Source organism: Talpa occidentalis, unplaced genomic scaffold (genome assembly GCF_014898055.3).
Source record: "Talpa occidentalis isolate TD23 unplaced genomic scaffold, MPIMG_talOcc4v2.1 talOcc4.9, whole genome shotgun sequence".
NCBI classification, from domain to species: domain Eukaryota; kingdom Metazoa; phylum Chordata; class Mammalia; order Eulipotyphla; family Talpidae; genus Talpa; species Talpa occidentalis.
This window is the reverse complement of record NW_023605305.1, coordinates 2,483,075-2,511,008: the sequence shown is the minus strand read 5'-3', so window position 1 is coordinate 2,511,008 and position 27,934 is coordinate 2,483,075. Positions and strand designations below refer to the sequence as shown.

General features: G+C 67.2%; 1 protein-coding gene across 1 annotated transcript; it reads right to left on the bottom strand.

Moving 5' to 3' along the window:
• Nucleotides 1–12: 12 nt before the first annotated feature.
• ESPN (espin) lies at nucleotides 13–25,361 on the bottom strand. The gene is given in 18 exon segments (XM_037500202.2): nucleotides 13–177; nucleotides 1,233–1,244; nucleotides 1,343–1,422; nucleotides 5,707–5,970; nucleotides 6,054–6,199; nucleotides 7,343–7,369; nucleotides 8,631–8,735; nucleotides 8,738–8,779; nucleotides 8,782–8,821; nucleotides 8,912–9,073; nucleotides 11,329–11,471; nucleotides 11,474–11,596; nucleotides 12,463–12,664; nucleotides 14,824–14,955; nucleotides 15,062–15,244; nucleotides 15,329–15,515; nucleotides 22,073–22,266; nucleotides 25,068–25,361. Coding segments are annotated over 18 exon segments (2,484 nt in total). The 3' UTR covers nucleotides 13–29.
• Between the last annotated feature and the right edge of the window lie 2,573 nt (nucleotides 25,362–27,934).

The window sequence follows — 27,934 nt, the reverse complement described above, 5'->3', positions numbered from 1 at the left end:
CCCGAGCTCGCGCTGGCGCGGGGGCGCGGCTAGTACTTAGCGATGTCCCCCTTCTTCAGGATGATCTGCCGCTGCCAGGGCGCCAGCTTGGTCTCGTCGTAGCCCAGCGTCCGCAGCTTCTCCGACTGCTCCTTCTCCCGCTGCATCTCCTCCTGCTTCTGCCGCTCCTCCTCTTTCCTGGGCGTGGGCAAGGGCGTGGGCAAGGGCATGGGCGTGGGGTGGGCATGGGCGGGGCAGGGTGAGTGGGCGGCCCTGGCAGGAGGGGTCACCCGCGGCAAGGAGGGGGTTGCTACGGGCAGGGGCCGTCTGCTGAGGGCGGGGGGTTAATCGGCTCAGGCAGCGGGTTCTAGGGTCGGTGGGTTTCTGGGGACGAGGGGGCGCACGGACAGGACTGCGGGCACAGCTTGATGGGGTTGGGGCTCCCGGAGCGCACACAGGCCCGGGGAGAGGCCGCGGCTGGTGGCGGGGTTGTTCTTGGAAGCAGCGGGCGGGTCATGGAGGGGCAGAGGGTGTTATGGGGCAGGGACGGAGGGATGAGTAGGACCTGAGTTCCTGGGGACTGGGATTAGGCTGCTGGGGAGCAGGGAGACCATGTTTTGGGGAGCTGGCGGCTGCTAGTTAGGGACAGGTTATGAGAAGACAGGGGTCAGACATGCTGGCCACGCAGCCACAGAGCACACGTGGCTGTTGAGCATTTGCAGTATCAGGACATCTTCAATAATTAAATTGGTTATGTATTCATGACATATTGATTACGTATTGAAACATTATTTCTACGGCTGTATCATGTTACACTATTATAATTAAGTTCACCTATATCTTTTTTCCAATGGGATTACTAGAAAATTTAACATTACTCGTGTAGCTCGAATTACATTTCTATAGGACAGATTACTGGGGGGCAGAGACTAAGTTTTGAGGGATAGATGATCTGAGTTACTGATACTGAGGTTGGGTTGAACTGCAGGGCAGCACGGCTAGGCTAGTGGGAGAGGAGAGCTGGGTAATTGGGGACAAGGTTAGCAGGGCACAGAGCAAGGCTTTCGGGGACAGGGCAAAGTTACTGGGGGAGAGGGGTCCGGTGGCATTACTAGGAGCGGGGAGGTTGTGCTACAGGGTTGAGTGATGAGGGGCGGCACTCAAAAGGAGGCTGAATAAAGAGGCAAGTGGGGTGACTGGTTTGTGACTGGCTGGGGGGAGAGGAAGGCAAGTCAGGCCAGCCCCACACTCACCGCTTCTGCTCCCTGGAAGGGAAAAGAGACAGCATTAGCAGGTGCCCCCGCCTCTGGGTCACCATCAAGTCCCGCTGCCTGGTCCCACCTCTCCTGGGCCCTCAGCTCACCTCTCCTCCTCCAGCTTCTTCCGCAGGATGTCCCGCCTCCAGGCAGGCATGCTGGCCAGCCGGGCTTCCTCCTCCTCCTCCTGAAACACAGGCACAAAGCTTCAGGGCTGGCAGGGCCAGAAGGGATGCACCTCAACCCGGGGACTTGCTGGAGTCAGGAACAATGGGACATGGTGGGGTCACAGGAAGAGATGTTGGGTGCCCTGCTATAGGGCAAATGGACGAAGATGCCTGCATCCAACCTCCTGTCCAATCTGCAACCCCAACAACTCAGGGCCCCGTGTCCTAGGGGCCAGGCCAAAGAGCTGAATAAGCGTGAGAAGGGGCAGAGAATGAGATTCCCCACAGGGGCGGCTGCACAGGTGGCCCCAGGCCTGTGACCCAGAATGACCGGGTAGCCTCAAGTTGGCTTCTGCAGGCCCTGCCAGTGCCCCCCAGCCCCAGCTCCAGTTCTACTGTGAAGGCCCCGCTGGCCCATGCCTGCCCTGTTCCCAAATGGAGCAGACCCCAGCTCTCGGCAGCAATGACTTTTGGAGGGTGCACCCAACACAGATGAGGGCAAAGTGTTTTATTGCTTGTTACAGAGGAGAAAGGGTCTGCACACGCCGTCACACGGACACCACATGCCCGCGCGCCGCCCGGCACCTCAGCCAAAGAGGCAGCTGCGAGCTCTAGTGAAAACGGAAAGCCACGCTGCCCCAAGGGGGACCCACAGTCCCTCTCTCAAGGGGGCCGGCTCTTCCACCTGGCTGCACACGGAGCCCGGGAAGCCTGGAGGGTCAGGCAGAGGGCCCTGCTTTGCCCTGTGCGTGGCCTGCCTAGGGGGGCAACACCCCACATCCAGCCTGGATGGGACCTCAAAGGTCGAGGCAGCCCGGTCCTGGGCGCTCTGGTTTTCCAGGGCCACCATCCTGGCTCCTTCCTGCCAGTTTCTGGCCGCTGGTGGGCATCAGACAGGCATCCCGAGCAGGTTACGAAGCTCCAAGGTAATCTCCCAGTCCCGCTGCTCAGGTGTCAAAGAGTTCTGCCTCCTTCTCCTTCCAGAAGGAGAAGCTGCGGTCGATGAAGCGGCAGACCAGCTCGTTGCTGAACTCGCCCATGTCGGAGACCAGCTCCAGGGGGTCTTCAGCGTCGGCCAAGGGGTCTTCGGACCCTGGGGGATCCGCGGGCGGGGGCGGGGCGGCCGGCGGGGGCGCGGGGGCGGGCGGGGGCTGCGGCGCGGGGACTGGGGCCTCCTGCAGAGCTGGTGCCGCCTCTCGGGCCGGCTCCCGCGCCCCTTCTGGCGCCTTCCCCGCCTCGTCTTCCCCGGCGGGCTCAGCTTCCGCGCCGTCTCCGAAGAACTGCCGCCTGAGGTCCTCGAAGCCGTGGCTCCAGCGGCGCCGGCCGGCCTCCACCTCCTCCAGCACCGCGCGGTGGAAGCGGCGGATGCGCGCCCAGGGGTGGCTGCCCAGCCGGTCGAACATCTCATAGCACAGCAGGTGGCGGAACCTGCGCTCCTCGCGGCTCAGGCCCATCTCGAGCAGCTGGAAGTAGCCGAGCATGAAGAGGTCCAGCGAGAGGCTGTCGTAGCTCCGGGGCGCGCCGCCGTCGAGGGGCGGCAGGAAGTGCTGCGGCCAGTACAGGCCGTGCGCCAGGCCCGGGCCGCGAGGCTGGCGCGCGGGCACCCGCCGCAGCAGGCCCCGCCAGCGGCCCAGCAGCCGGCCCACCGCCTGGCGCTGCTCCAGCAGGCGCCGCAGCCGCTGGTCCGGGCCCTGGCCCGCGGGAGGCTGGGGGGCCCGGGCCGCCTCGGGGTCGGGGACCGCGCCCGCGGCCGCCAGGCGGGGCAGCAGCCTGCGCAGGCGCGCCTGGGCGCGGGGCCCCGGGCCGGGGAAGGTCCACCTGCGCCAGTGCTGCAGGAACAGGTAGACGATGCGCTCCTTGCGCAGGTCCGCGTAGTCCTGCGCGCCGCCGAGGCGCGGCTCGCCGGGGAGCGCAGACCCGGGCGCCGGCTGGGGCCGCGCCGCCGGGCTGTCCGAGGCCTCGGGCGGGCCGTTGGCGACGCCGGCCGCCGGGGAATCCTCCAGGGAATCCTCCAGGTAATCCTCCTCGAGGATGGGCTCGCGGCCCGGGCGCCGGCGGACAGGGAGGGCCGGCGGCGCGGGCGGCGCGCGGGCGCCGAGCCCCGGCGCGCTGCTCGTAGGCGGCGCGCAGGTGCCGCACGGAGACGCCGCAGTCCAGGATCTCGCGCGCCACGGCCTCGCGGCACCAGCTGAGCGAGTGCGAGCGGCCCAGGCAGAGCGGCCCGGGCCGCGAGGGCGCGTCGGACAGCGGCGCCAGCGGCTGGCCCGTGTCGGCCGCCAGCAGCTCGGCCAGGTGCGCGGGCCGGCCGCCCAGGGCGGCCAGCAGCGTGGCCATGCTCTTGAGCAGCGTGGAGATCTTGCTGCACCAGGCGGGCAGGCTGGGGGCGCGGCCGTGCATGCGGCGCGGGTCGACGGTGAAGCGCGGGGCCGACAGGGCGGCCGAGAGGGGCAGCAGCTGCTCCAGCTCCAGCTCCAGCTGCTCCAGGCGCGCCTCCAGCCTCTGCGCCTTGTGCAGCACCTGCAGGTTGTCGATTTGCTGCTCGATGCGGAGGACGTCGGCCTCGGTCATGAGCTCGCCGAAGGGCCCGAGGACGGCGTTGTGCTCGCGGGAGTACCTCCAGCCCTCGCGCGGGTAGCAGCAGGCGCCGGCGGCCGTCAGCTAAGGCGGGGAGACAAGAGAGGGGGGGCGGTGCGTCTCCCTCTGGCCCGGCTCCGCCTGGGCGCCCTTTGCATATCCTGGGTGGTGTAATGGCTCCGGGAGGCGGCTTTGCAGGGAGGAGCCGCGCCTGGCTGGCGGGCGCTTTCGATGAAACTAGACTTCGGCCCGGTTCCGGGCGCTGGGCAGTGTCCACTTGGGTCGCTGGCAGGGACACCGCAGCGGTTGGGAGCTGCTGGAGAGGCAGGGCGGGCAGACTGTCTCCACACGGGGCTTGGTCGCTCATTACACCACCCAAGGATCGTGCAGAAGGCACTGCAGCTGCCGCGCCCCTGGGCCCTCTCCCGCCCCGGCCAGCGCCTGCCCACTAGGGGCCAGAGCAGCAGCAGAGGCAGACCCTGCCTCCAGCTCCCCGCCCCACCCGCTTCCATGTGTCAGCTTAGTGTGTGCCGAGGGGCCCTGTGACAGGTCAGTGCCCACCCCTAGCACCCCTGGAAAAACAGTAATACAGTTTAAAGAACCAGACTTGTCGGGGGCGCTTGTGCTCCCGCTTACCCCTCGCTTTCTCCACCCCTGGTCTGCTTTCGTGCCAGGCTTCCCCCCTGGCTGGGGCTGCCCTCACCTCCTCACAGCCTCTCAGTTCATCCTGACCCTCTACCACCGGTTCCCCCCATACAGGGGTGACGATGCAATGTCCCCACTGCCCGCCAGGCCCCCCACTGCTCCAGCAGAAGCCCATGTCCGTTTTCCTCCAGACAACTGGCCAGGCCTTGGTGACCCGACCCTCACTGACCGCCCCGGCTCCACCCGCCCATAGTAAGAACCGCCCAGAGCCCCACTCAGGCGACCTCCCGTCCCGCGCTGGCTCTGCCCCGTGTGCTCCCGCGGCGCATCCTGCCAGTCCTTCCCTGACGCCGCCGCTCAGCCCCGGGCCGCTGTCCCCCCATCATAAGCATGCTGCCCGAATTGGAACAGCCCAATTCTTTGGGGGCCCCTCCTCTCCTAAGGTGCTGTGTTTGGTCATTCTCTGCCCCCCTGCACCTTGAGAGCAGCCCCCGATATCGTCGCCACCAACCCCCGGGGCCACAGTGTTGGGCACAGACCGTACTCAGAGCAGGGCGGGCGAATGAGCCCAGGGCAAACCCCTCTGCCAGCCTGTGATGATGAGCCCGTCTGAGGGGGTGGGGTGGGGGCAGGCGGGCTTGGTGTCAGAGTCTGGCAAGTGGCCGTGCGGGACAGGAATCCAGGTCCTGCAGGCCGCTCAGCCTGTGGTCCCCGGCCAGCCTGCCAGCCTCACCCAGCAGCGGGTGCATGTGCAGAGTCAGCCCCGCCACAGCTCCCGAATCAGCAGACTTTCGTGTTGTGGTTCGGTGTGTTTGTTTACTCGGTCCCAGGCGATCTGAGCGACCTGAGCGTACATTTGCGCTTGACAACTTGGTCATCTCACCGCGGGACCTGCTGCCTGGGGTGGGAGTGGACAGCGGGGGCAGCCCCCGGCGAGGGGAGCGCAGCCAACCCTGCTTTCCCCCCAGAGGAGGCGGGAGCCGCCCGAGGCTGAAGGACCGGGGCAGGTTTGGGGTGCTGTGGGGGGTGGGCTGGGGGCCCAGATGCAGTCCCTGGGGCCCTCTGAGATGCTCCACGCCGCCCACCTTCTGCCTCTGCTCCTCCTCCTCCTGCATCTTCATCTGCATCTTGCGCACCATCACCTGCCGCTTCCACTCGGGGATCGGCCGGCCCTGCTCGTCGTGCTTGGGGATGAGCGCGTCCACGTCCAGCTGCACGCCCGGAGCGGGGCTGGCGGGTGGCGCGGGGGCCAGGCTGCCGTTGAGCAGGGGCTGGGGCCCTGTGGGTGGCGGGGTGGGGCTCCGGGCCCGCGATGGGGCAGGCGATGCTGGCGGCACCGGCGAGTCAGGCTGTGGGGAGACACGGCAGGGCTGAGCGTGGGGCGGGCGGGGCTCAGGGGAGCCGGGAGAGGGGCGCCCGCAGGGCCGGTTACCTGGGAGGCCGGATGCCCGCTGCCCGAGAACACCGTGGTCAGCCCCTTGCTCTGCGGCGTCGGCTTGAGGCTCTTGCCCGCCTTGATCTCAGCCAGGAGCTCGGAGTTGTCACCCGTCGGGGACATCATGTTGAAAGACTTGGTGCCTGCCGGGAAGCAGGAGAGGAGGCGCTGGCCGGCGGTGGGGACCTCATCCCCGCCGCCCCCACCGCCAGCCCCGCTGCCACCCCCTCCCAAGTCAGCTCTGGCGACGAGGGGGCCTTCCCTTAGGCGGCGAGGGCGTCCTCAGGGCCCCGGGCCGGGTCTCAGCTACCCGAGGCTGTCTTCTGCTCCAGCCGGCTGCGGCCCCACATTCTCCCCGTCCTACTCACGGGGAGTGGGGCCCCCACCTGGGGGCCCCTGAGAGTTCATGGCGGCTGCTGGGCCGACCCTGGGGACTCTAGCGAGTGTCTCCGCCCTGCGCACGGACCAGCCAGCTCCAGAGCGCTAGCCGGGGCGGGCACGCGACCTTTGTCCTGGCCTCCCTGGCTCTGCCCTGCGGGGTGGAGTCTCCCCGGGCCCTCTCGCCGCATCAGCAAAGGCCAGTGAACCTTGGACTGAGTCACCTGCGGTCTTCCGGCCTCTGGTCTACAGGACTCGGCCCCGGACGCCAGAGCCCCGCGGGCCCCGCCCCCACACCCAGAGACAGGCGACAGGCGGTAGGGGCGCGAGCAGTCACACTGGCCTCGAGCCCCAGCACACTTATGGCAAAGCCTGCTCCGTGCCGGGGGGCGGGGCGCGGGGAAGCGGAACCCTTGCTCAGAACATGGGGTGAGGGTACCCAGGAAGCGCCAGGCGGATATCATGCAAATGCCCGGAGCGCTGTTTGCATGTGCCACTGGAGGTGGCGGCGACTGAGGTCTGGAGGGTTCTCTGGAGAGCCCGGGAAGTGTTCCGGGATGGGCCAGGGGAGCGAAACCGGCCAGCGGCTCGGATTCCCAGGGGGGCTCCTAGAGCAGAGCAGCAAGAGAGGCGGAGGGGCAAGGGGCTGGCAGGCCCTGGTGATGGGGCATTTATTTGGGCGAAACCATCCGCTGCGCACAGACTGCGGCGCTTGCGTGGAGGCGTGCGGGATGCGAGGGTGGGGGGGGCAGGAGCCAGTGCCGAGACATCTGGGACCCCTTGCCTGCCCGCCCCGGCCGTGCCCTTCCTTCAGTTCGGGACCCCACCCCGTCTCCCTTTCCTCAGCGCATCTTGTTCTCCGCCCCACGCCTCAGCCAAGAGCCACGCACGCACGCACAGCTACTCACTCTTCCTGTGCCTCAGGACTCTCACTTCTAGGACCGAGAAGAGAAGTGACAGCGAAGTTAGGAGGAGGAGGGGGACAGGGCGAGACTAGGGCAGCAGGGGCAGTGGAAGAGGGGCTGTCTGTCTGTCCGTCCGTCGGGGAGGGCAGGAGGAGGGGAGGGAGAAGCGCGCAGGCGAGAGACAGGAGGAACTTCCCGGCCCACTTGACCCTGGCTCTGGCTGCCCTGGGGCTCCACAGGGGTGGTCTGCCCAGTTCCCAGCCTGGTCAGTGCCCCCGAGAGCCCAACAGGGCTGCTGCTGACCCTGGCCCCTAAGCAAGGGCCTCAGTCTTGGCATTGGGTCGGGATCGGGCAGCCGGCCCAGGCCTGCGGACAGTGGGCCTGGAGAAGCCTTTCTGCCCTTGCTTCAGCCTGGCTGCAGGTTGCTGAGAGGAGCAGCTGACCCCAGAGCCGGGGGCGGGGGGAGGGGAGGCTTTCTGGGAGGCTCAGTGGGGGGCTAGGCTACCTTGGGCTCTGGTTGGCAGTGGGTGGGACCCCACAGGGGCCCCAGGGAGCCCAGGCTGGCTCTACTGCACCCTGCTCTCCTAGATGAAGCTTTGAATGGTGCCGCGCAGCCTGTCCCTGCACTGAGTGCGGTGGCCGAGGGGGGACGGCAGCGCACCCCATGTCCTGGCTGGGGCGAGAGCCTCAGCAACCAGCACCCCTCCTGCAGGAAATCTGCCTGGATCTCAGCTCCTGCTTACAAAAGGAAGCCCAGAGACCCTGGTCCCCAGTCTAGCTCCTTTAAAGAGATGCCCAGGAGTCACCAGCAAGGGATGTGGAGGGCATGAAGGGTCACTGGCCTTGCTCCCACAGCCAGGTCCTGGCCCCTGGGGAGATCTGGCTAGTTTGTGTCCCTAGTGCACCTGAGGGGGCCTCACGGCTACAGCTGCCTTGGCCATACAAGAAAGAGGTGAGGCAGGGGAGAAGAACTCAGCGTAGATACGGGGCACATAAGGTTGACCAGCAGCCCCGAGGTCATCCCAGCGCCCCCTCAGGCACCAGCTCGTCAGAAACTCCAGCCGCTGGGAGTCCAGCCAGGCCGGGGGACTCCCCTAAGGTCACACAGCCCCACCCTGTTCTGGCAGAACTGTAGAATCCCACACCCTCCCTCTGGCCGCTGGGGTGGGGGCCGGCAGAAAGAACAAGTAGAAGAGGAAGCGCTGGGGCAGTCACAGCTGGGGGGGCGTGTTTCCATTTCCCCCCCTTTCCGGGGCTAGCGCCGCCCCCCACCCCTCAACCCACGACTCACTGCCAGTGGACGAGGAGGAGCGACGCTGCCCGCAGCCAGGGCCCGCGCCCTCGAAGGGCAGAGGCGGAGCAGGTGGCGGCGAGCTCAGGGCCTCGGGCAGGGGCGTGGCGGTGGCGGCGGGGGCAGCTCCCTGGACGCCTTGGGGTCCCCGCGCAGCCGTTGTGCACGTGGCTTCCAGGGAGCAGCGCCGCCTGCGGGGGAGCGGAGGGGCCGGCAAGTGAGGGGCGGGTGGCTCGGCCGGGGCCGGGGCGGCAGGCGGGCGCGGGCTGGCGGGCACGCACCTCCTCGCTGTGCGCCATGCCCGGGCGGCGGGCCGGCGGGTCCCCCGGACAGCGGCCCAGCTGGCGGTAGTAGTCCCCCGTGCTGGGCTGCTTGTTGAAGGCGCGGGGCTTGCGGCCAGAGTCCTGCCTCCGCAGCCCGTTGTGGCCGTCGCGGGACCTTGGCTGGGGAGAAGAGTGGGTTCAGACAGCGGTCCCCATGGGCCCCACGCCCGCCACCTTCCCGGGTCTCGCGCTCAGCTGCACTCCCAGACCCTCCTGCTCTCAGCGGGGATGGGAGGAGGGCCTGGGGGCCTCGATGTAAGGGCAGGTTGGGTCACCCCACGGAGAGGGTTTCTGGGTGCGCGCCAGGGGGCACAGGGGCCCTCGCTGAGGCTCGAAGGGGCGGGCCCAGGGGCGGGGTGGCCGGTCCAGACGCCAGGGGAGCCGGAGAAGGGGCAGCGCCCAGTTTAGCCAGATCTCAGGCCTCAGCCACACCCCACTCCCGACAGCCAGACCATCCCCAAGGCTCCGCCGACCCCTCTCTTGCGGGGGTTCCGGTCCCGAGGGAGCCCTCTCTGCGCCCGTGTCCTTGCCCAGGGCCCTCCGCCGGCCTGCCCGGGCCGGGGCTGCTCCTACCTGCGACTGTGCCGGAGGCCCCCGCTGTGCACCTGGCGGCGGGGGCGGCAGGGACCCGACACCTGCGCCACCCGATCCTCCCTCTCCGGTTACCGCCCAGCCCGAGCCGGCCCGCGCCTATGAGCTCCTCGGCCTGACATCACCCAGGGCCTGCCAATCCCGCGCTCAGCCCCCGCCCCGCCCGCCCCCGCCCGTCGGGGATGCCACCGGGTGCCTGGGCTGCCACACCTGCCCGCTGCACGGCCCTGGCCCTCGGGCCAGATGTGGCCCGCCCCTGCGCCTCTGTCCCTTCCCAGGTGCTCGGCGCCCCCACTGCTGTCCCTCCACTCATGCCCCCCAGCCGCGGAAGGCAGATTTCAGGTCTGATGGCGAGCAGTGGAACCCCCCCATTTGGCCCCCCTGGCTCCGGGTCACGCCCCCGCCCTTCCCCTGCATCTGGAAACCATCGGTCTCCGGGTAAGCGACACCGCCACCCGCGCCCGAGCCTCGGGTTTCAGGGGCCGCGCGGGCTCAGGTGACAGCAGCAGCCCGCCCTGTCGTGACGCTGAGCTCCCCCCACGCCCACCTCCCCTCGCAGCTCCTGAGAAGCACTTGGGGCACAGGGGCAAAGGCCGGGTCACCCCGCGGGGGCTGTCTCCTGCCCACCCCCAGAGCGGGCGTCCGGGCGGTGGCCCCGGACCCTCCATGCCCCACCGGGCCAGGCTCCTGTTGCAGGAAACACGACACCCCGGGATTTGTTTTCTGGCCAACTCGCCCCCTCAGCGTCCCCTGCAGCCCCCAGGCGTGGGTGCGGCGACCCTGCTCCCGAGGCAGTCCAGCAACTGCGCGTCCTGCACAAAGAGCCCTTGGCTGCGCGGGGCCCTGTGGGCTCACCACCCCGGGAAGGCTGGGCGGAGGGGCCTGGGCCGAGGCCCGGGCTCTGCAGGGGGAGGGGGCCGGCTTTGGGCAGGACCCCCCCCATCTGGCAAGGAGAGCTGCGTCTTAGGCCCCCAGCAGGCCTCCCTTGGGCCCCCTAGAGACGAAAGGGGAACCCACTGAAAGCTTGGTCCAAGCTTGGTCCGAGGTGGCGTGAAGGAGGGAGGGTGAATCGCTGTGGAGTCTGTCGGTGCCCTCCCTGCCCAGTGGCCTTGTGACCTGGCCACTGGATGCTCGTTCTGCGGGCCCTGGAGCCACTTCCTTGGGGCTGACCTCAGCCTCCCCTGCCCACAGGACCCAAGGGCCTCCACCCGCAGCCACCTTAGGTCTTGGGCCGCCCCTACCTCTCAGCCCAGCCTTGTCCTGCCGGGCTGCCCAGCGCCCCTGTGTCCCCAGCTCAGGACTGCCCTCCCAGCACCCCCACCCTACAGCCCAGTTCAACTGGCGAGGCGACCTCTGTGTCCCCACCCCAGCACCCACTGCCAACGGTGCCAAGGCCCGCTGGAGCTTTCTCTCCTGGTCCCCACTGTCACAATCACACACCCGCGCCTCCCACAGGGAGGAGGCCTCTTGCACAGATTCCCTGCCGACCCACGGCCTCCCTGACATGCTGTGCAAGATGCGGCCATGGCCACAGAGCTCATGAGGGCATGGCTCTGGGTAGCTGTTCCTCTACCCCTTTTGCGCCCAAGTCCCCAGAGGATGGTGACTTTGTCTACTCATGTCCGTGACCCCAAGGCCCAGCCCTGAGCCCCATGGAGTGGGCCTGGGGGGTGGCTCTCGAACCTCCACTGGCTAGGGAATGCTGCAGGCCTGTGCCCCCAACCAGGTGCCCCCAGCACCCAGGACCAGCGCTGGAGGGAGGTGAGCAGGCGCGGGCACGCTACCTCCTTCCTGAAGGTCTCGATCTCCACATGGCGGAGCTTGTTCTTGGTCTGCATGTAGATGTCAGCGGCGGGCAGCCCCCGGGGGGGCTTGGGAGCTGGATAACCTGGCGGGGGTGGGGGCACTTGGGTGCCAGGGGGAGGGGCGGTGGAGGGAAGCTGGGCGGTGGTGGGAGTGGGGTTCTCTCCGTCTTGTCCTGGGGCAGGCCCAGCTCGGGGCTCAGCATGTCCATGTAGCTCTCCATGTCTGTGGCTCTGGCACTGGCCAACCCTGGGCAGGCAGGGAGGGAAGGCTGGGGGGAGCTCGCCCAGGCTGTCCCCTAGGGCTGGGACGAGCCTCTGCTACCCGGAACACCTGGCCGAGGGGCGCTCAGGGGTGCGCTTGCCTTGGCCAGTCAGTGGGCCGGCCACGCTGGGTCCCCTCCCCCAGCCCTGCACTGCTAGGGCATGGGGGAGAACACACGCAGGCTTGGAGGGAGGGGCAGGGGCCCTGGGCTCCAGGGTGTGCCCACGGAAGAGGCTACCTGGAGGGCGGAGGGGCAGCTCCGCAGGGCAGGTCGGGCAAGGCTGGGTGGCAGGAAGATGGGCGGCCACGCCCGATCTTTGCCCGGCCAGCTCTGCAGGCCACCACCTGCTGGCACGACGGAGGCATCACAGGAGGACGGGCACCCCAGTTCCGGGCCGGGCCAGTGTGTATGCACGTGTGCGCCCGCTTTCTGCCTGAGTGTGCATTCGTGTGTGTCATGGGTGTGTGCACATGCTTCTGTGTGCATGTTTGCACAGGTCTGGGGACATGGGGCGGGCGTCCCGGCGTGTGTTAGTGGAGCTGTGTGCCGTGCGTGGCGCGCGCACCTGCGTGGCTCCAGCCGTCCGGTCCACGTGTCATGTGTACACACAGACAGGTTGGCACTTGCGTGTTTGGGGAGGCATGTGTGAGCGTGTGGGTGCCTGTGGAGCACGTGGGATGCGGGGATGTGCGTGACGGGCACACAGCGTGTCACCCGTCAGGGACGAGAGCCAGCATCCCCTTCTGTGACCCGGGCAGCTCCGGTGTCCGCTGTGGGCAGAGTGGCCGGGGCCGGGGGCCGGGGCCCTGCCTCCGCTCTGCCCTCCCCCACCCCTCCCCGGCCCACTCACCACGCGGGGGGCGCCGGCCCTTGATGCTGGAGTGGCCGGAAGAGCACGAGTCGTAGTTGGAGAGGGTGCTGGCGGGTGAGCTGAGGTCGAAGTGGGGCGGCTGCGCCGACACAGTGGTGTTGGGCGAGGACATGCCCGAGTCCGGCTGCTTGGCCTCCAGCTCCGCGGATGGGTCCCGGGACAGCACGCGGTGCTCCACGCTCTGGGCAGGGAGGGGGCGCCGTGAGCACAGCCCGCCCCCCGTGGCTGCGGGACCCCAGCCAAGCCGCTGCCCTTTCTCAGGCTCCCCGGGGCTTAGACTCCAGCCGGGCCCCTCAGCCGCAGGACCTCGGGCTCCGGGGACAGCCCCAGCCGCGGCCCTCCTGGCTCAGAGGGTTGAGAGACCCACGGAGAGGGAGGGGGCCTGGCCCGCGGCACCGGCACCCGCTTCCTCATGAGGGCAGAGGGCCTGGGCTCCGTGTGCCTGGGGAGGGGGCCTGGGTGCTGTGGCTGGGATGGGGGAGGGGCGCAGGGCCCGACCACCTGCAGGAAAGACAGGTGCCCCCATTACCTGGCCAGCACCCCAGCCTCCCTGCCTGCCCGGGGCATATCCCGGCACCAGCCCAGCCCGATCTGACGGGACCCTCGGGAAAGGGCGGGGCCGGGGGTGGCCCGGCTCGGCCGGAGGAGGACCTCCGAGGTCAGGCCGCCCAGCCGACCGCCCCCGCGCCGCCGGCCCCGAGCCCGTGGGCCCGGCCCTCCCGGCATGGAGAGTGCCGGGGTGGGGGCCCCGCTTACGTTGCCCATGCCGGCCCTGCTGCCGCAAGCCCGCTCCGCGCTGCCTCCTGCCCAGGCCTGCTCCTCTGCCCCGGGCCCCCTCCCTGCCTGAGAAGTGTCACAGGCCCCCCGGGAGCAGGAGGCCGGTCTGGCACCAAGTAACGGCTCAGCCGCCTCGCTCATTGGCCCTGTAATTAGGGGCCTGCGGGAGTGTTTGCCGTTTCTGGGCCAGCGTCCTCTGTGGCTGGGATCTGTCAGCCACAGCTGGGCCCGCCGGGTGAGGGGCCAGGGTGCTCACTCACCACCCCGTGCAGGCGGGCCAGGCCCTGCTACCTACCCCCTCGCCCATAGGAGCTGGGCTTTGGGGGTGCAACGAAGAGGCTCCTTTCTCGGCAGGCAATCGCGGGTGCTGGGGGACCCAGTCTTGACCCCAGGGACGACAGGTTAGGGGCACGGCTCTGGAGCTTGGGTTGCTGGCTCCAAATTTCACCTCCCCGGCTCATTAGCTGCATGACCTTGGCTAAGCCACTGATCCTTCCAATGTACCTGGGTTTCCTCGTCTGTCAGTTGGGGTGACAGCCCTGCTCCCCCCACTAGGTTGTGAAAAGGATTTCACAAGTGAGCGAAGTGTCAGCGTGGTACACAATAAATGACATCCGTGTCAACTAGCGACGGTAATTTACTGTGAAGATTAAGTGAGATGATACCATAAGGCCCTGGGCACGGGACCTGCCAGCTTCAAAAGGCAAGAAATGATTGCTTATTGTCAGCCGCAGCCACAGTCGGGGGGCGTGAGGGGGTGCAAGCAGTGTGCCACCCCCTCCCCACCGTGCAAGGGAGTTACAGTGTCAGCTGGAGGAACCCGCTCGTCCATGGAGGACCCCTTCATTGTAGACACTGGGAACAGGGTGCTCCCTGCGCTCTCTGTGTGGCCCTTTCTCGGGGGGGATTCTTCCTCGGGTCCAGCTGCAGTCTCTGACCCGGGCCTTGCTGACTCTGGAGGCCCAGAACCAGGGTGCCCCCATTGCTGGCAGGAAGGGCTCTGGGCAGGGGCATGTGCAGCCTCCTCTGCTCCAGGCCTTTCTGCAGCCCCTCCCACAGCCAGGCTGCCCTGGAGCCAGCCAGGGCCCTTCCGAAGCCACCCATGAGGCCCACCCTGCCCCTCCCTCCTGCCCCGGAGCAGGCCTTGCACCTGCCACGCTGCCCGGCTGAGAGCCACCCACACCTGAGCCCACGTCCCCAGGGCACGGCTGTGTCACACAACAGAGCCAGTTTAAGAGGAGCTGCAACTGAGCCATGGCACAGCTGCTCCGCTCCCCCTAACAGCCGGGGGGCCTCGGGTCTCCCCAAGACTCAGTTCACCCACCTGTGAGGTCGGACCCACCTACCTCAGTGGACTAGTGTGTGGGGGTGGGGTTCCGAGGTCTGTAGGTGTCCTGTGATTTCTCCCAACCTTGCTACTCTGGGCTGGGCTGCTCCCTCCCGCCGCCTTCTCCACCCGGGCCCCTAGTGGGCGGTGGCCCCCGCTGGGAGCTCCTGAGGCCCTCGGGTGGCCCGCGGGGTGACCGCGTCCAGCCCGGGGGTGGGGGGTGCGCGGGGTCATACCAGGCTCTCCACGGTGCGCAGGTAGCGGGTGCAGTGGCTGTGGCCGTTGTAGTCGGCGAGGTCGGCCGCCGTGTAGCCGTCGCGGTCGCGCAGGTCCAGCTCCGCGCCGTTCACGACCAGGATCTGGCAGCACTGCGGGGCGCGCCGTGAGGACCCCGGGCCGCCGTGGTCCCCATGGGGCGGACCTGGGCCCGCAGCGCCCAGCCTGGGGGTGCCCGCCCCCCCTCCCCCGCCTCACCTCCAGCTCCCCGTTCTCCGCGGCGTCGTGCAGCGGGGTGCCGCCCCACAGGTCGGCCGCGATCTCGCCGCCGTGCAGCAGCAGCCAGCTGAGCACCTTGGCGTGGCCGCGGCTCGCCGCGAAATGCATGGCCGTGGCGCCGTCCTTGTCCTGCTCCGACAGGCTCACGTCGGTGCAGCTCACCTGGCGGAAGGGGTGGGAAGGGGCGGGGGCTGGGCGCAGGCCGCTCCTGCCCCCGCCGGCCCCCCCCACCTGTCCCCAACTCACCAGCCACACGATGACCGGGCTGTGGCCCATCTGCGCCGCCGCGTGCAGCGGGGTCATGCCGTCGTGGGCGCGCGCGTGCGGGTCGGCGCCGCACTCCTGCACCAGGTGCTGCGTCACCTCCAGGTGGCCCTCCTGGCAAGCCAGGTACAGGGGCGTGGCACCATTCTTGGTTTGGGCATTTACCCCCCTGCAGAGACAGAGCACATCGCGGCTTTCGGCCACTGCCCCCTCCAAGTCCTCTCCGTCTCTCGCGCCCCCTCTAGGGAGCTCTGGAGGGCTGAGAAGGGGGCTAGTCACGGCCCCCAACCTGACTCCCTCTGACTCTCAGTCAGCAGCCAGCCTCCCGGGGCTGTCCCCCCCCACACACCCAGTTACCCCAGCCCAGTCTCCTGCCTACAGTGCAGGTCTGACGGAATAACTAGCCGGCCTTTCCACGGTCTGCAGCGGAGAATGGCCTGCCCTCGCCTGACATTTTCAGCCACATGGTCACTGTCACTGTGCACCCCCCAACTTGTCTGACTTCTGTGACTTTGCTCATGTCCTCCCCTCTCCCTCTGGCCTGCCCCTCCCTCCCTAAGACTCGGTTCTGATTTGCCCAGGCCTTTCCTGCCTCTTTGCCCCGTACTCCCTGGGCCTGCTCCAGACTGCCTCAGGCTTGGTCCACCATGACTGATTTGGGCTCTGCTGCTCCCAGAAGACTGAGCTCCCAGGAGGCCTCCCTGGCACAAGGGGTTAAGACGCAGCACTGTGAAGCTATCTATAGCCACTGCGGCCTGAGTTCAATCCCCGGCCAGGGAAATGACCCACATGGCGCAGCAGACCTCTCCTGACTCGCCCGCTGCTCCCCTCAGCAGTGGATTTCAGTAGATCCACCTGTTCTGTTCCCCGCTGTCTCTGGATCCTCTCACCCCCTAGACCTCTGGCCTGCACCCCAGCTCTTGTATGCATTAAAAAATTTTACAAAAAGACTGAGCTCCTAGATGGCAGCATGGTAGGACTGGCTGCCAGATCAAACACAGGATGCTCAGGTAATGTCTGAATTCACAGTATATCCAAACCCTCATGAGAGATACTTACACTAGAACATTATCTGAAGACAGCATGGAGGAAGGGTCACTCCATCTCTTCACTCCTGGACACTCCCTGGAGCCCACTTTGCAGCTGTCATGGCTCTCCACTCCCCAAGGGGGTCCCAACTAGGAACGGGGACCTAGCCCCCCTGAGGTGGGGCTTTGCTGGGGCACAGGGAGCTAACCTCATTTTTTCTGACTACCATGGGTGCCACAGCCCAGAGTGCAGTTACCAGAGCCGGGCACCAGGGGGAGCCATGACCCAGGCCCAGGGGCCTGCCAGCACCACCTCAGCCTAAGAAGTTTCTGGCTGAGACTGTCCCACCAGCTCACCAGCCCTCTGCAGCTCCTCTGACCCCATCCGTGCATTCCGGGTCCTCCATCACACGCCCCACCCCCTAAAGACACGCCCTCCCTTGCTCTCCCATCCAGTTGCCCTCTGGTCTGTCCATCAACCTGGTCACCAGGTCACCCACTTCTGCATCTGCCCACTCACCCACCCTCCCGTCAACCTGGCAGGACTTGGCCCCTCCCTCTCACACACCCCACTAGGACCTCCCAGCTGACCTCTCCCTGTCCCTGGGTCTTACCTGGGATCCCAGGTCACTTCAGTACTGCCCTGTCCTTGGTGTGGGCGCCCCTCCCCGATACAGAGCTGCCATCTGCTGGCACTTCATGCATTTAGGGACCAGGGACCACACCTGGCTCTCCTATCCGCGCCCCCATGTCAGGGTCAGAGGGTGCCGGAGTCACACTGAGGACACGCACACAAAGGCAGACAGGGATCCGCCCACATGCCTCTCTGCAGGAGCTCCTGGCTCCTGGCCACTGGCCTCCACGCCCCAGCGCCCCCCACGCGCATCCTCATGCGTGAGTCAGTAACAGCCTGTTTAATATTTTATGGCCGACACTCAGTGGCCTGAATTATTCACCCCGTAACCAAGGCACAGCGAGTACTGGGGTCCTGGGATGGTGGGCCGGAGGGGACCACCTCCCAGGACCCGCTGGGCTCTCTCTGGGAGGCCAAAGACAAAGGACGAAAGTCGGGGCGCTAGTTCCGCCTGGAGTCCTGCCCTCCCAGCACCCCCTTGGCAGGTGTCCATGACCCCAGGGCGACCAGCACGTCTGAGAAGCTGGCGCAGAGCAGGACGGGAGCAGGAGGGACAGTCATGTCCCAGGGACTGGCGCGGGCCTTCTGAGTCCCTGGTCCAGGGTCAGGGTCAGGATTCCAACTGGTCGGCACTGAGGGGCAGCTCTGCCCTGCATGCCCAGGAGACCCCAGGACAAGGGGCCGAGCTGCTGAGGCGCCAGGTGGGAAGGGGTCCCCGCCCTGCTGCCCTCTTCTGCCGTGGCCTGGAGGCAGGAGGATGGGTGCGCTTGTGCTCACCGGGGCAATGATAAAATAGGGGTGCGCACGAGATGAATGAACGCACCTGGCGGCGAGAGGGGAAGGCGCAGCAGTAACTCAACACTAACCGGCCCGAGCGCCAGCCGGGCTGACCGAGCGAGCGTTCCGTTCCAGGCTCTGCGAGCAACATGCTCCCATCCGGCCCTGTGAGCACCTTGTGTGGGGGGCCAGCGCTGATGGCCTCCCACAGATGAGGAAATGGGGGCACAGAGGGCTAAGGTCACTCCGTGAGAGCTGGAGAGTCAAGATTTGGGGCGCGGTCTGTCTACGTGTGGTCCCCACCCCCAGCTGTGTGCGCTGCCTTCTGTCCGTCCCTCCGCCAAGGCCCATTTCTTCGAAGAGCTGCCGGACGAGCCTGCTGAGCACTCAGTGGCTCTGCCAGGCTCAGCTCTTGGGGTGGGGGTGCCGGGGGCCGCCTAGGCAGCCGCGTGGGGAGGGCCGGGCGAGGCTAGAAGGACCTGGGTGAGCGCCTGCCCCAGCTGCCAGGCTGTTGCCTCTGTTTCCCCAAAGCCATGCTCGAAGGGAAGCAACGCGGCTCATGCCTGCCTTGAGGGGCCCTGGGGCCCAGGTATACCGGGCGAGCGCTCGTCTGCGGCCCAGCTGTATGTAAGGAGCTCCGCTCCTCGAGCCTCCGGGGGCGCTGCTGGCCTGGGGTGCCCAAGCACGAATAGGTTCAGGCTCTCTTCTGCCTTGGGGAGCTGCTGCCTACGGGGGGGTGGGCTTTGGGGGACAGCTGGTCGCCGGACCCCACCCCACTCCAAACCCCCACTTCTAGTCGCAGTGACAGCGAAGGAAAAGCTTCCTGCCCCAGCCCTGACCTGGCCTGGCGTCCACCTGGCTCTCAGGCTCTGGCTGGGGAGTGCGAGTCCTTGACCTCGAGCCTCGGTTTCCACGTATGGCCAGTGGGCAGCAGCGCGTGGACTTTCCACGCCTCCCGTGAGAGAAAGGCCTTGGGCAGTGGCCGGTTCAGCTCCTTCCCTGCCTTCAGGGGTCAGAGTGCTGCAGGCCTCACTCTCTCCCCGCGGAGGCCTCTGCTTCTCGGGATGAAAAGCCACTTGTACTCGAAACTGCCCTTTCTCCACACCCCCTCAGCTCGCTGTCCGCCGCACTCTGGCCTGGCTAGAACCTGACGGGCCTGGAGCACCCCACCCTTGCCGCTAGACTCAGCAAAGGCACCTGGCCGGCTCCTCCTTGACCCGTCTCTGCAGGCCTGAGCTCCCGGCCACCATCACTAAACCATGCCTTTTTTTCTTGCTCTTGGGAGAAAAGACGACGTGGGCACCCTGTACTGATAAAGCAGGTCGCTCTGGCAGAGAGGACGTGCAGGGCTGGGGGGGCTGATGGAAATCTCGGCTCTGATTGGCACCCACTTATTGTGGTTGTTGCCCATGGAACCAGACTCCAGACAGCAGCGCTTCCAGGTGCCTCAGCCCCGGCAACCTGGAGGGAGGTCGGGGGGCCTGGGCCCCTGAGGGTGGGGCTTCTTCCTAGGGGAAGGCTCTAGTCTCCCAGTCCCCAGCCTCGCCTCCTGCACCCTGAGCCTTGAGGAAGGCTCTAGAACAGCCAGCTTCACCCAGTCCACCTGCAAGCCTGGAATATTCTGGAAGCCTGCGCTTGTCTACTGCTCTCTCTGCAGCGTGGTGGAGCTGAGCTGACCCTCCCCTGGTGCCACACCCACCCACCCTTCCACTGCTGTGACTTCTAGGATGCCGGTGTCAATGGCCTTTGCTGCTCCCCCACATCAGCTCCCCCAAGCCCGAGGCCTCCACATCCCAGCGCTGGCAGGGCCGAGCAGGCAGAGTGCCGGGTGGCCGGCTGCGGGGGGAGTCTGAGAGGGTGGCCTGCTCTGCGGAGACCCCCAAATGGGCTCAGCTGTGGGGGTGGGAGGCTGTGCGCCAGAGGGACCGTGGACAGGGGCATCTGGGCTCACTCATGAGGTGCTACAGGCAGGGTCAGCCAAGACTGGGGTTCCAGACTCCTCCTTCATTCAGCCAATCAGGTGCTGGGCGTGCGGGGCCAGGGGAAGAGGGCAGAGGTCCCTCCTGCCGCTCCCAGCACCAGCCGACCCTCCCCGAGGCCGAGGCCGTCCAGCCTCCTGCTCTGTGCAGTTTCTCGTCGCCCCGGGCCACACTGGCCGCGGCCTCCCTGGGCGGGATCGAGTTTCCCGCTGGCAGCGCTGGGAGTCCTCCCTGCCGCACAGGCTGCCGCGGAGAGCTGAGCCCTTGTGAATAATTCACGCGGCTCACGGCAGCCGGGGAGGGTCACGCGAGCAGGAGCCGCAGCAGCCAGGGGCCAGGCGCCCCGGTCCCCCCACTGGCCCTTCAGCCCAGTACAGCTGGAGCTTCTGCCCTCCCTCGTTCTCTGGGGCCCCCAGTCTGGAGGAGCAGGTGTCTCCAGCCCTCCTAGGTAGGCCAAGGGGACATCAGTTCTCAATCTGCGGCTGGCAGGCTGCACCCCAATTGCCAGCCGCCCCCCCTGCTGAGGTCAGCCTGGCAGCCACACAAAGCAGCTCCTTATCAGCCAGGACACAGCCCGCGGGAACAGTCCAGGACGTGACCACCTCCCTGAGATCCATGGGCTCCGGGGGTGCTGGCAGCTCATCAGCCCCAGCCACCTGGCCACAGAGTCCCCTCATGCCCAGCACCGGGCAGGCCGGGGGAGGTCAGCGTCCCGGGGCCCCAAGTCCGAGAGGGCACCCCGGTGCAGCGAGTCTTGCTAAGGCGGGACCCCAGCTGGGGGACCCCCATCCGAGCCCCAGGCTTCTTGGGGCACAGGGACTTGGGAGCCAGGCTGGGGCTTCTGAACCCCTCACCTGCACTCCAGGGGCCATCAGCCTGGCTGTCTGGCTCCTGTCCTGCATGAGGGGAGGCTGGCAGGGTAGGAGGGGGAACGCAGCCTGCCCCCCATCTAGGACCTCGTGGTCCTCTTAAACAAGGCGGTGGGAGGGCGTGCCTGTCCCTGGGGTGGGGGCAGGTCACAGCTGAGCTCGCTAGCCCTGCCCCAGGAAGTCTAACCCTGGGCTCTAGAGCCAAGCCCCAGGGGAGCTGAGGGGTGCTCGGTTGGGATCTTGTATTTGAGGGTCTCTGGGGCCTCCCCCTTGAAACCTCACAGATTTTGATGAAACCCAAACCCTAGCTGATTGGGATGCAGAGGATTCATACTGAAGGGCACCAAAGGGTCTCTGGCAGGGATGGCCTTGAAGGGAACCCCTGCCCCTGGGGTGCACCTCCTGGTCTCCCGCAAACCAGATCAGAGAAAACCAATTTGACGAGAATGAACCCGGCTCAGCCTGTCCATCTGGGGCCGAGGGGATGCCTGCTGCCAGCCTGGCTGTCCCAAGGCACCCTCTGTCCATGCCGGTGGGCCTGGACATGGACACTAGCCACCATCCCTGGCCTCCAGGCTGGCCTCCTGCCTGCTCCCTGGTGGCCAGTGACCCTGCAGGTGCACTCGGGAGAGGAGCCGGAGGGAGCACAGACCCCCTGCAGGTAGCTGCTCTCTGCACGAGGCTGGGTCCTCTGTCTCCAGTACACCCTGAGCACCCGTTTAGACTGGCACACTGGCAAAGGTCCCAGCCTCATCTTTTGGGTGCCAGGACCACTTCTTAGGAGAGGGTCAGGACACCTGTCTCCCCCAGGCGCTCCTAATACCTGGCTTCTTCCCTCCTCTACTCTGCATTAGAGCCCATTCTTCTGCCTGCCCCGCCCCTGCCTGGCAGTGCCAGCCCCCCACTCACTGCTGTCTCAGCCAGCTGCTCTGCGTGTTCATGGAGACTCTGGAGTCTCCCCTTGGCAGTGGGATGTGCTCGGGGGCCACAGGAAAGGACAAGCTGCTCTCTGGATGGCGCGGGGTGCTGGGGGGGCAGCCCTCTCCCTTCGCTGCTGATAAGTAAGGGGCTCTTCTGCTTTCAGACCAGAGGTCTGGGGGAGGCCCCCTCTCTTCCTCCCACCCGCATTGAGGGGGTCTTGCCAGCGTGCCCAGGCCGGAGCTCCCGCATGGCCCACTGCAGGCTGGTACGCACTCCGGAAAGAACACGTGACTGTGGCTGGTGTGCCAGCACCCCGACTCCAGCCTGTGCTGGGGAGCTCTGCTTTCTGGGCCCTGGACAGGTGGCTGAGGGAGCCCCCACGGGGGAGAGATTCGGGCTTGGGTGGCCGCTGGCCGCCAGGAAGGCCCAGGAGTGACAATCCTCCTGAACGCTCGTGGGACAGGGCATCCCCAGGCCCGGCCCGGCCCACCCCGAGGCCTCCGAGAGGGCGTTCTTACTCTGGGTAGTGCCCGATGAGGAGCCTCAGGGAGGGGAAGTCTCCTTTGGCGGCGGCATAGTGGACAGGCAGGGCGCCCGTGTCTGTGGCCGCAGTGGGGTCCCCTCCGCCGTGACGCAGCAGCCAGTCCACCACCTCGGGGTGGCCAAAGCGGGCGGCCAGATGCAGGGCTGTGGCACCAGAATTGTCTGTGTCCTGCGGGGGAGAGTCTGTTAGAGTCTCTGGTTTGGACCGTGCCCTGGGGCTCACCAGCCCCAGGGCAGCTCTGTCCTGGCCCCTGCTCCGGCCTCCTGGAACCTCGGTCCATTTGTGGCAGCACCTGCTGCCCACACTGAGGCCAGGGGGCGTGACTGGCACAGCAGGCCGTTGGGACATGACACCCTTGTCATGCCACCAGGAGCCTGTCCTCAGGACCTCTGGGGACCCCCAGGAGTGAGGGAGAAGCCTGTAGCAGGAGGTGGGTGACAAGGCTGTGCCAGGCCGGCCTCAGGACTGCCCACCCCTGCCCCCCTCCTTCGACCCCTCCCTGAGTGTCAGGTGCACCCCAACCTCAGGGCTGGAACTGCTCTCCCAGCAGACTGCCTGCACCCCCGCCCCACCATGGGGACAAGTTGTTCTTCCTGCCCCGCGGAGGAGGAGGAGGAAGCTTCTGGGCCCTGGTGGGCAGGACTTGGGCAGCCAACAAGTAGTGGCAGGTGTCAGCTTGGGCAAGGCCGCCTCCCTGCCCCCCAGGGGCCAGGCCGAGGGTCTGGGCCCAGAACTGGCCCATGCGTCCATGGCGAACACCCTGGTGTGTGTCTGTCTCGGGGGAGGGGGCTGTTGGGTGCTGCTGCTGTGACATGTCAGGGGAGGATCACCCGGAAGGCGGCGCTTTGGACTCAGAGGCTGCGCTTCCGGGAGAGTGGGCACTGCGCGGGAGGGGCACAGACCCCGGAGCCGTGGGATGAGGGTGGCTGCAGGAGCCCAGAACAGGGCTGGGCAGCAGTGAGCGGTGGGCGCAGCATGCAGGCATAAGTGCCCCTCGGCCAGGAGGCCACCTGGGGACACGTGTGGCCAGGGCAGCCCGAGGGGTGTGCGTCAGTGCGGAGAGAAACGGGCCCCTGTAAGGAACCCCGGATGAAGCGGGAGGGCCTGGCAGGACTGTAAGTCAGCGGCAGCCAGGTGGCCTGGCATGGGGGAGGGCTGGCTCTCCCCCCGGGAAGGAAGCACAACGGTGAGGCAAAGAGCAAACGGCCCCTTGGATGCTGAGCACGAGGCTGAGACTCTGTGGTGGGATGCCCAGGGCAGATGGAAAGACCGGTTCAGCTGCCCCCTGGGCCCAGGGGTCAGGGCTACCTAGAGGTGACCCCACCAGGACCGTGACGAAGCTCTGAGCCCCAGCTCCTGAGAGGTCCCTGCTGCCTGGTAACCTTGGGGCCTGCACGTGTGAGGTGCCAGGAGTCTGGGTGGCTCTAGGCCTCTAGGTGGGTGGCAGGATGGAGAGGACCACCAGCCTGAGGGTTCTGGCCGGTTCTGAGGTCCAAGAGCTATGGAGGCCCCAGGAGCCCCACTTGCTGTAGCCCACACCCTAAAGCTGCTTATCCCTCCAGGCCGAGCAGGCCTGGGGATCCAGGTCATCTTCCTCCACCACAGTTCCACCCCCGGCACCCAAGGGGGGACTTAAGGGCAAGGGACTTGATAAGCCGGGCACAAGGCCACCTGCTCCTCCATACCCTCTGCAGGGGCCAGGGAGGCTCTGGCCAAGGCTGGACAGCAGATCAGGGAGGCACCGCATCTCCTGAAAGAGTGGGCACGGACCACATGCCAGGAACTCCTGATAACCAGCCAGCCAGGAGATAAGGGGTTGGGCCATTGCCCAGAAGGGTGCGACAGAGAGGTGGGGGGGCAAGGGGGGGCCTGCCCACCCCTAGGGCACAGCCAGCTCACAGCTGCTCCTGCCTCCTCGCCTACAAGTCACCCCAGAAGTCGTGCTAGGTGGAAAATCAGTTCTGTTGCTCCTGGCACTGGTTTCCCCCACAATCACGGTATCAGCCAAACCCGCCCCACAGCCTGTGGGACCCTAGGACCTGGCCCTCACGGCGCCGCACCCCCTTCCTGCACCAACACGTGTCTTGGTGTTTCTGCCGCAGGGGCAGAGGAATGCACACGCCCCAGGCTCTGCACGTCTTGTTCCCTGTGTCCGGAACACTCTGAGCGCCACCCGGCCGCCCCCTCAGCCAGGGGCGCTTCCCAGAGGGGCCTGCCCTGGCCACGCTATCAAGCTCCCTAACGCGCCCCCTCTGTGGCCCAGTGGCACCGGTGTTCCTTGCTTCACTTTCTAGCCCGTGGGCTTGCCGCTGTCACCCCCGTGGACTGGCAGGTCCCGGAGCAGGAGCGCACCTGAGCTCCAGGTACCTGCCAGATGCCCTGTTGACAGCAGGAGGCACACAACAGACTTGAGCCGTGTCCTCCCCCAGCTCAGGGGCTGGGCTCACACCAGCCTGCGACCAAGTGGGGTCTCGCTGAGACGCCGGCGGGGCTGGAGAAGCAGTCTGGATCTGGGAGACCAGAGCGCCTGCACTCAGGTCCTGGGAGGCCCCCATTACCAGGTCTACCCGTCCCCCCATGCCCTGCCCTCACCTGCATCTCAGCCTGGGGTGGGGGGAGCTCGGCCTGCACCTGTCCGGGCCTGGGGCAGAGGACCCAGGCTGCTGATTCTGCGGCCCAGGCCCTTTCCGGGACTCCCTGGGTCGGTGGCCCCTCGCCCCCCATTAAATACTAGCCCGGCTGAGTCCAATTTCCCTCTGCCTCTGCAAGGCCCAAGCGCTCTTCCAAGCGCCACCTGCCCGGGCATTGCGACCCTGGGAGCCACCCCACCCAACCAAGGCCCCGGGAGGCGCTCCCGGGCAGGCTGGCGGGGAGGTGCCCAGCCTCGCCCACCCTTGAGCCCTGGGGGGCTCCCGCCTGAGCTCTCTCCGGGGGAGGAAACCCGGGGTGCCCGGCGCGCGCGGACCCACCTGCACTCCGCAGCCGCCCTGCGAGAGCAGCCACTGCAGGCAGGCGAGGTGGCCGGTGGCGGCGGCGTCGTGGGCCGGCGTGGCGCCATTGCGCGCGCGGGCCGCGGCGGGCAGGGCCGCCTCCTCCACCAGGAAGCGCAGGCAGGGCAGCTGGCCGGCGCGCGCCGCGTGGTGCACGGGCAGCGCGTCCAGCGGGTCGCGCAGCGAGGGCTGCAGCTGGCCGGCGGCGTGCAGGGCCTTCAGCACGTCCAGCTCGCCCTGCCGCGCCGCCTGCAGCGCCTGCTCCAGGGCCATGGCGCGCCGCGGCCCCCGCCCGGCTCAGCGCGCGCCCCGGGGCGTCATGCGCCCCTGCTCCCGCCGGAGGAGCCGCGGCTCGGCCGTCGGGGCCCCGCGCGCCGCGCGGGCGGAGCCACTGTCGGTCGGTCCGCTCGGCGCAGCCCGGCCCGCGGCGCTCCACCTCCGCCGCGCTCTGGGGCGGCCGGACCCCGCGGGCGCCCGGCTTAAGGCTCGGGCCCGCCCCCCGCCCCGCCCGCCCCGCCCCGCCCTCCCCGCCGCCCGAGTCCCCGCCCCGCGCCCGCGCCCCGCAGGCTGGGTGGGCGCGCGAGGGCGCGCGAGGGGCGGACTCGGGCGACAGCCGCCAGTGTGCCCCGCGGCCACTCCCCTCATTTAGTTCATGTAAAACTGAGACCCCAGAGTCGCAAACTGGGTTCGAATCCAAGCCGTCCAGGCACTGGCAAGGTAAGCCCCCCAAAGAATTGGTGCTCCAGATGCTGGGGGCACCGGCCAGGGAGCTATTACCACACTTCCTTGGGGGGACAACTCTCAGGGCAGAAACATGGGGTGATGGGGAGTGAGCTGCAGAGGTTAGGCAGGAAAGGCCTATCCGAGGAGGTTCAGGGGGCTGAAGGGGTGTCCCAAGACCAAGGTCCTGTGGCAGGAACAGGTCTAACAAGATCCAGAGGGACTAGGGGTGGGCGCCAGGCACGCGGGCCCCTCGGGCCTCCTCCAGACCCCAGATACCCTCTGCGGCCCTGGAGGGAGAGGGAGGCAGAGCGCACTCGGCAGCCTGGACGTAGTGGCGAGGCTCCGGGTACGCAGAGCCACTGTCTGGGGTGGGGGCGGCCGACGGGGAAGGCAAGGGTCTGGGCGCAGTGGGAAGTTCCAGAGCAGCCTCCTGGGAGTGAGGCCAACCCCCTCCCCAGAGGCTCAGGAAGGCCCAGGAGGGCGATGGGCCAGGAACGCGCACCCCAGCCTCCCTGCTGGTGCACAAGCCCGTGTGGGAGCCGAGGGAGGCACAGGACGAGCTGCCAGAGCCGGGGCTGCGGCGCGGTGGGCACCGTCAGCATATCCGGCGACCTTGAAACGGCCCTGCCTTCCTTGCCACCGCCTGCTTCCCATGCAGGCCCACGAGGGTGAGGGTTAGCGGGGGCGGCTCTGGAAACGCTGTGCCATGAAGCTGCTTCCAGGAGCGGACAGAGGCCCAGGGGCCCAGGAGCGGCCGGGGACACCATTCCCTGGGGCCGCCACCTGGTGGCGCCTCGCACTGCGGTCTCCCTGGCAAGGGGCCTCCTGAACCAGACCTGCCGGTGGTGGGTGCAGGTGGGTCTCCGGGCGCCTTCCCGCCATGCAGCCCAGCCTCACTCCCTTCATGGCACCGGGGTCATGGGGTCTCAAGCCCTGCCCGGCGGTTTTCAGGCCAGGAGAGGAAGGAATCTTGTCCGGCAGCCCCTGTGCTTTGGTTGGCGCCTGCTGCCCGCTGGAGCTGCCCCCCTCGCCCAGGGGTGCTGCACCCACAGCACCTCCGCTGTCTGGGGCTACCCCCCGTACCCCTCCATGCCTAGAAACACCTGCAGTTCACGTCCTGTGATGGCAGCGGGCGCGGGGAGCCCTGAGCCTCTCCGGTGGCCGAGGGACACCTCCCTGTGGCCGGGTGTGAGAGCCTGGGCTCCACGGGGCCCACGGTGGTCCCCAGTGTGGAGAGCTGAGCCAGTAAGAACGTACTCCTGGAAGCCCTCCTGCCTGCTGGGCACCACGCCAGCATCACCGGCTTGTCTGACCCCCACACCACATGCAGGTATAGCCACGGTCCCTACTCTCAAGTTTTTCTGGGTTGGCTTCATTTTTTTTTAAGATTTATTTATTTATGCAGACAAGAGCTGGGGTGCAGGCCAGAGGTGCGCGTGGTGAGAGGATTCACCAGAGACGTAGTGGGGAACAGAACAGGCAGATCTACTGAAATCCACTGCTGAGGGGAGCAGCGGGGAGTCAGGAGAGGTCTGCCGCGCCATGTGGGTAGCTCCCTGGCCGGGGATGGAACTCGTGCTGCAGAGGCTGCAGTAAGCTTCATAGGTTGTGTCTTAACCCCTTGCGCCACCAGGGAGGCCCTGTTGGTTTTTTCTTTTTTAAGATTTATTTATTTGTGCATACAAGCCCGCTGCCATCACAGGACGTGAACTGCAGGTGTTTCTAGGCATGGAGGGGTACGGGGGGGGGTAGCCCCAGAACTGGGGTGCAGGCCAGAGGTGCGGGGGGTGAGAGGACTCACCAGAGACAGAGTGGGGAACAGAACAGGTGGATTGACTGAAATCCACTGCTGAGGGGAGCAGCGGGGAGACAGGACAGGTCTGCTGTGCCATGTGGGTAGTGCCCTGGCCCGGCATGGAACTTGTGCGGCAGTGGGTGCAGACAGCTTCATAGTGCTGTGCTTAACCCCTTGTGCCACCAGGGAGTCCCCTGGTTTGGTTTCTTTTTTTTACATATCCTGCCTGTGGGTTCACAAACAGAAGAGTGCTTTCTTCCCTTTGCCCTGAAGTTCCCTCTGCCCAGACACCCCCACTGTCTCTAGATGTCAGCTTTTGGGATCCCCT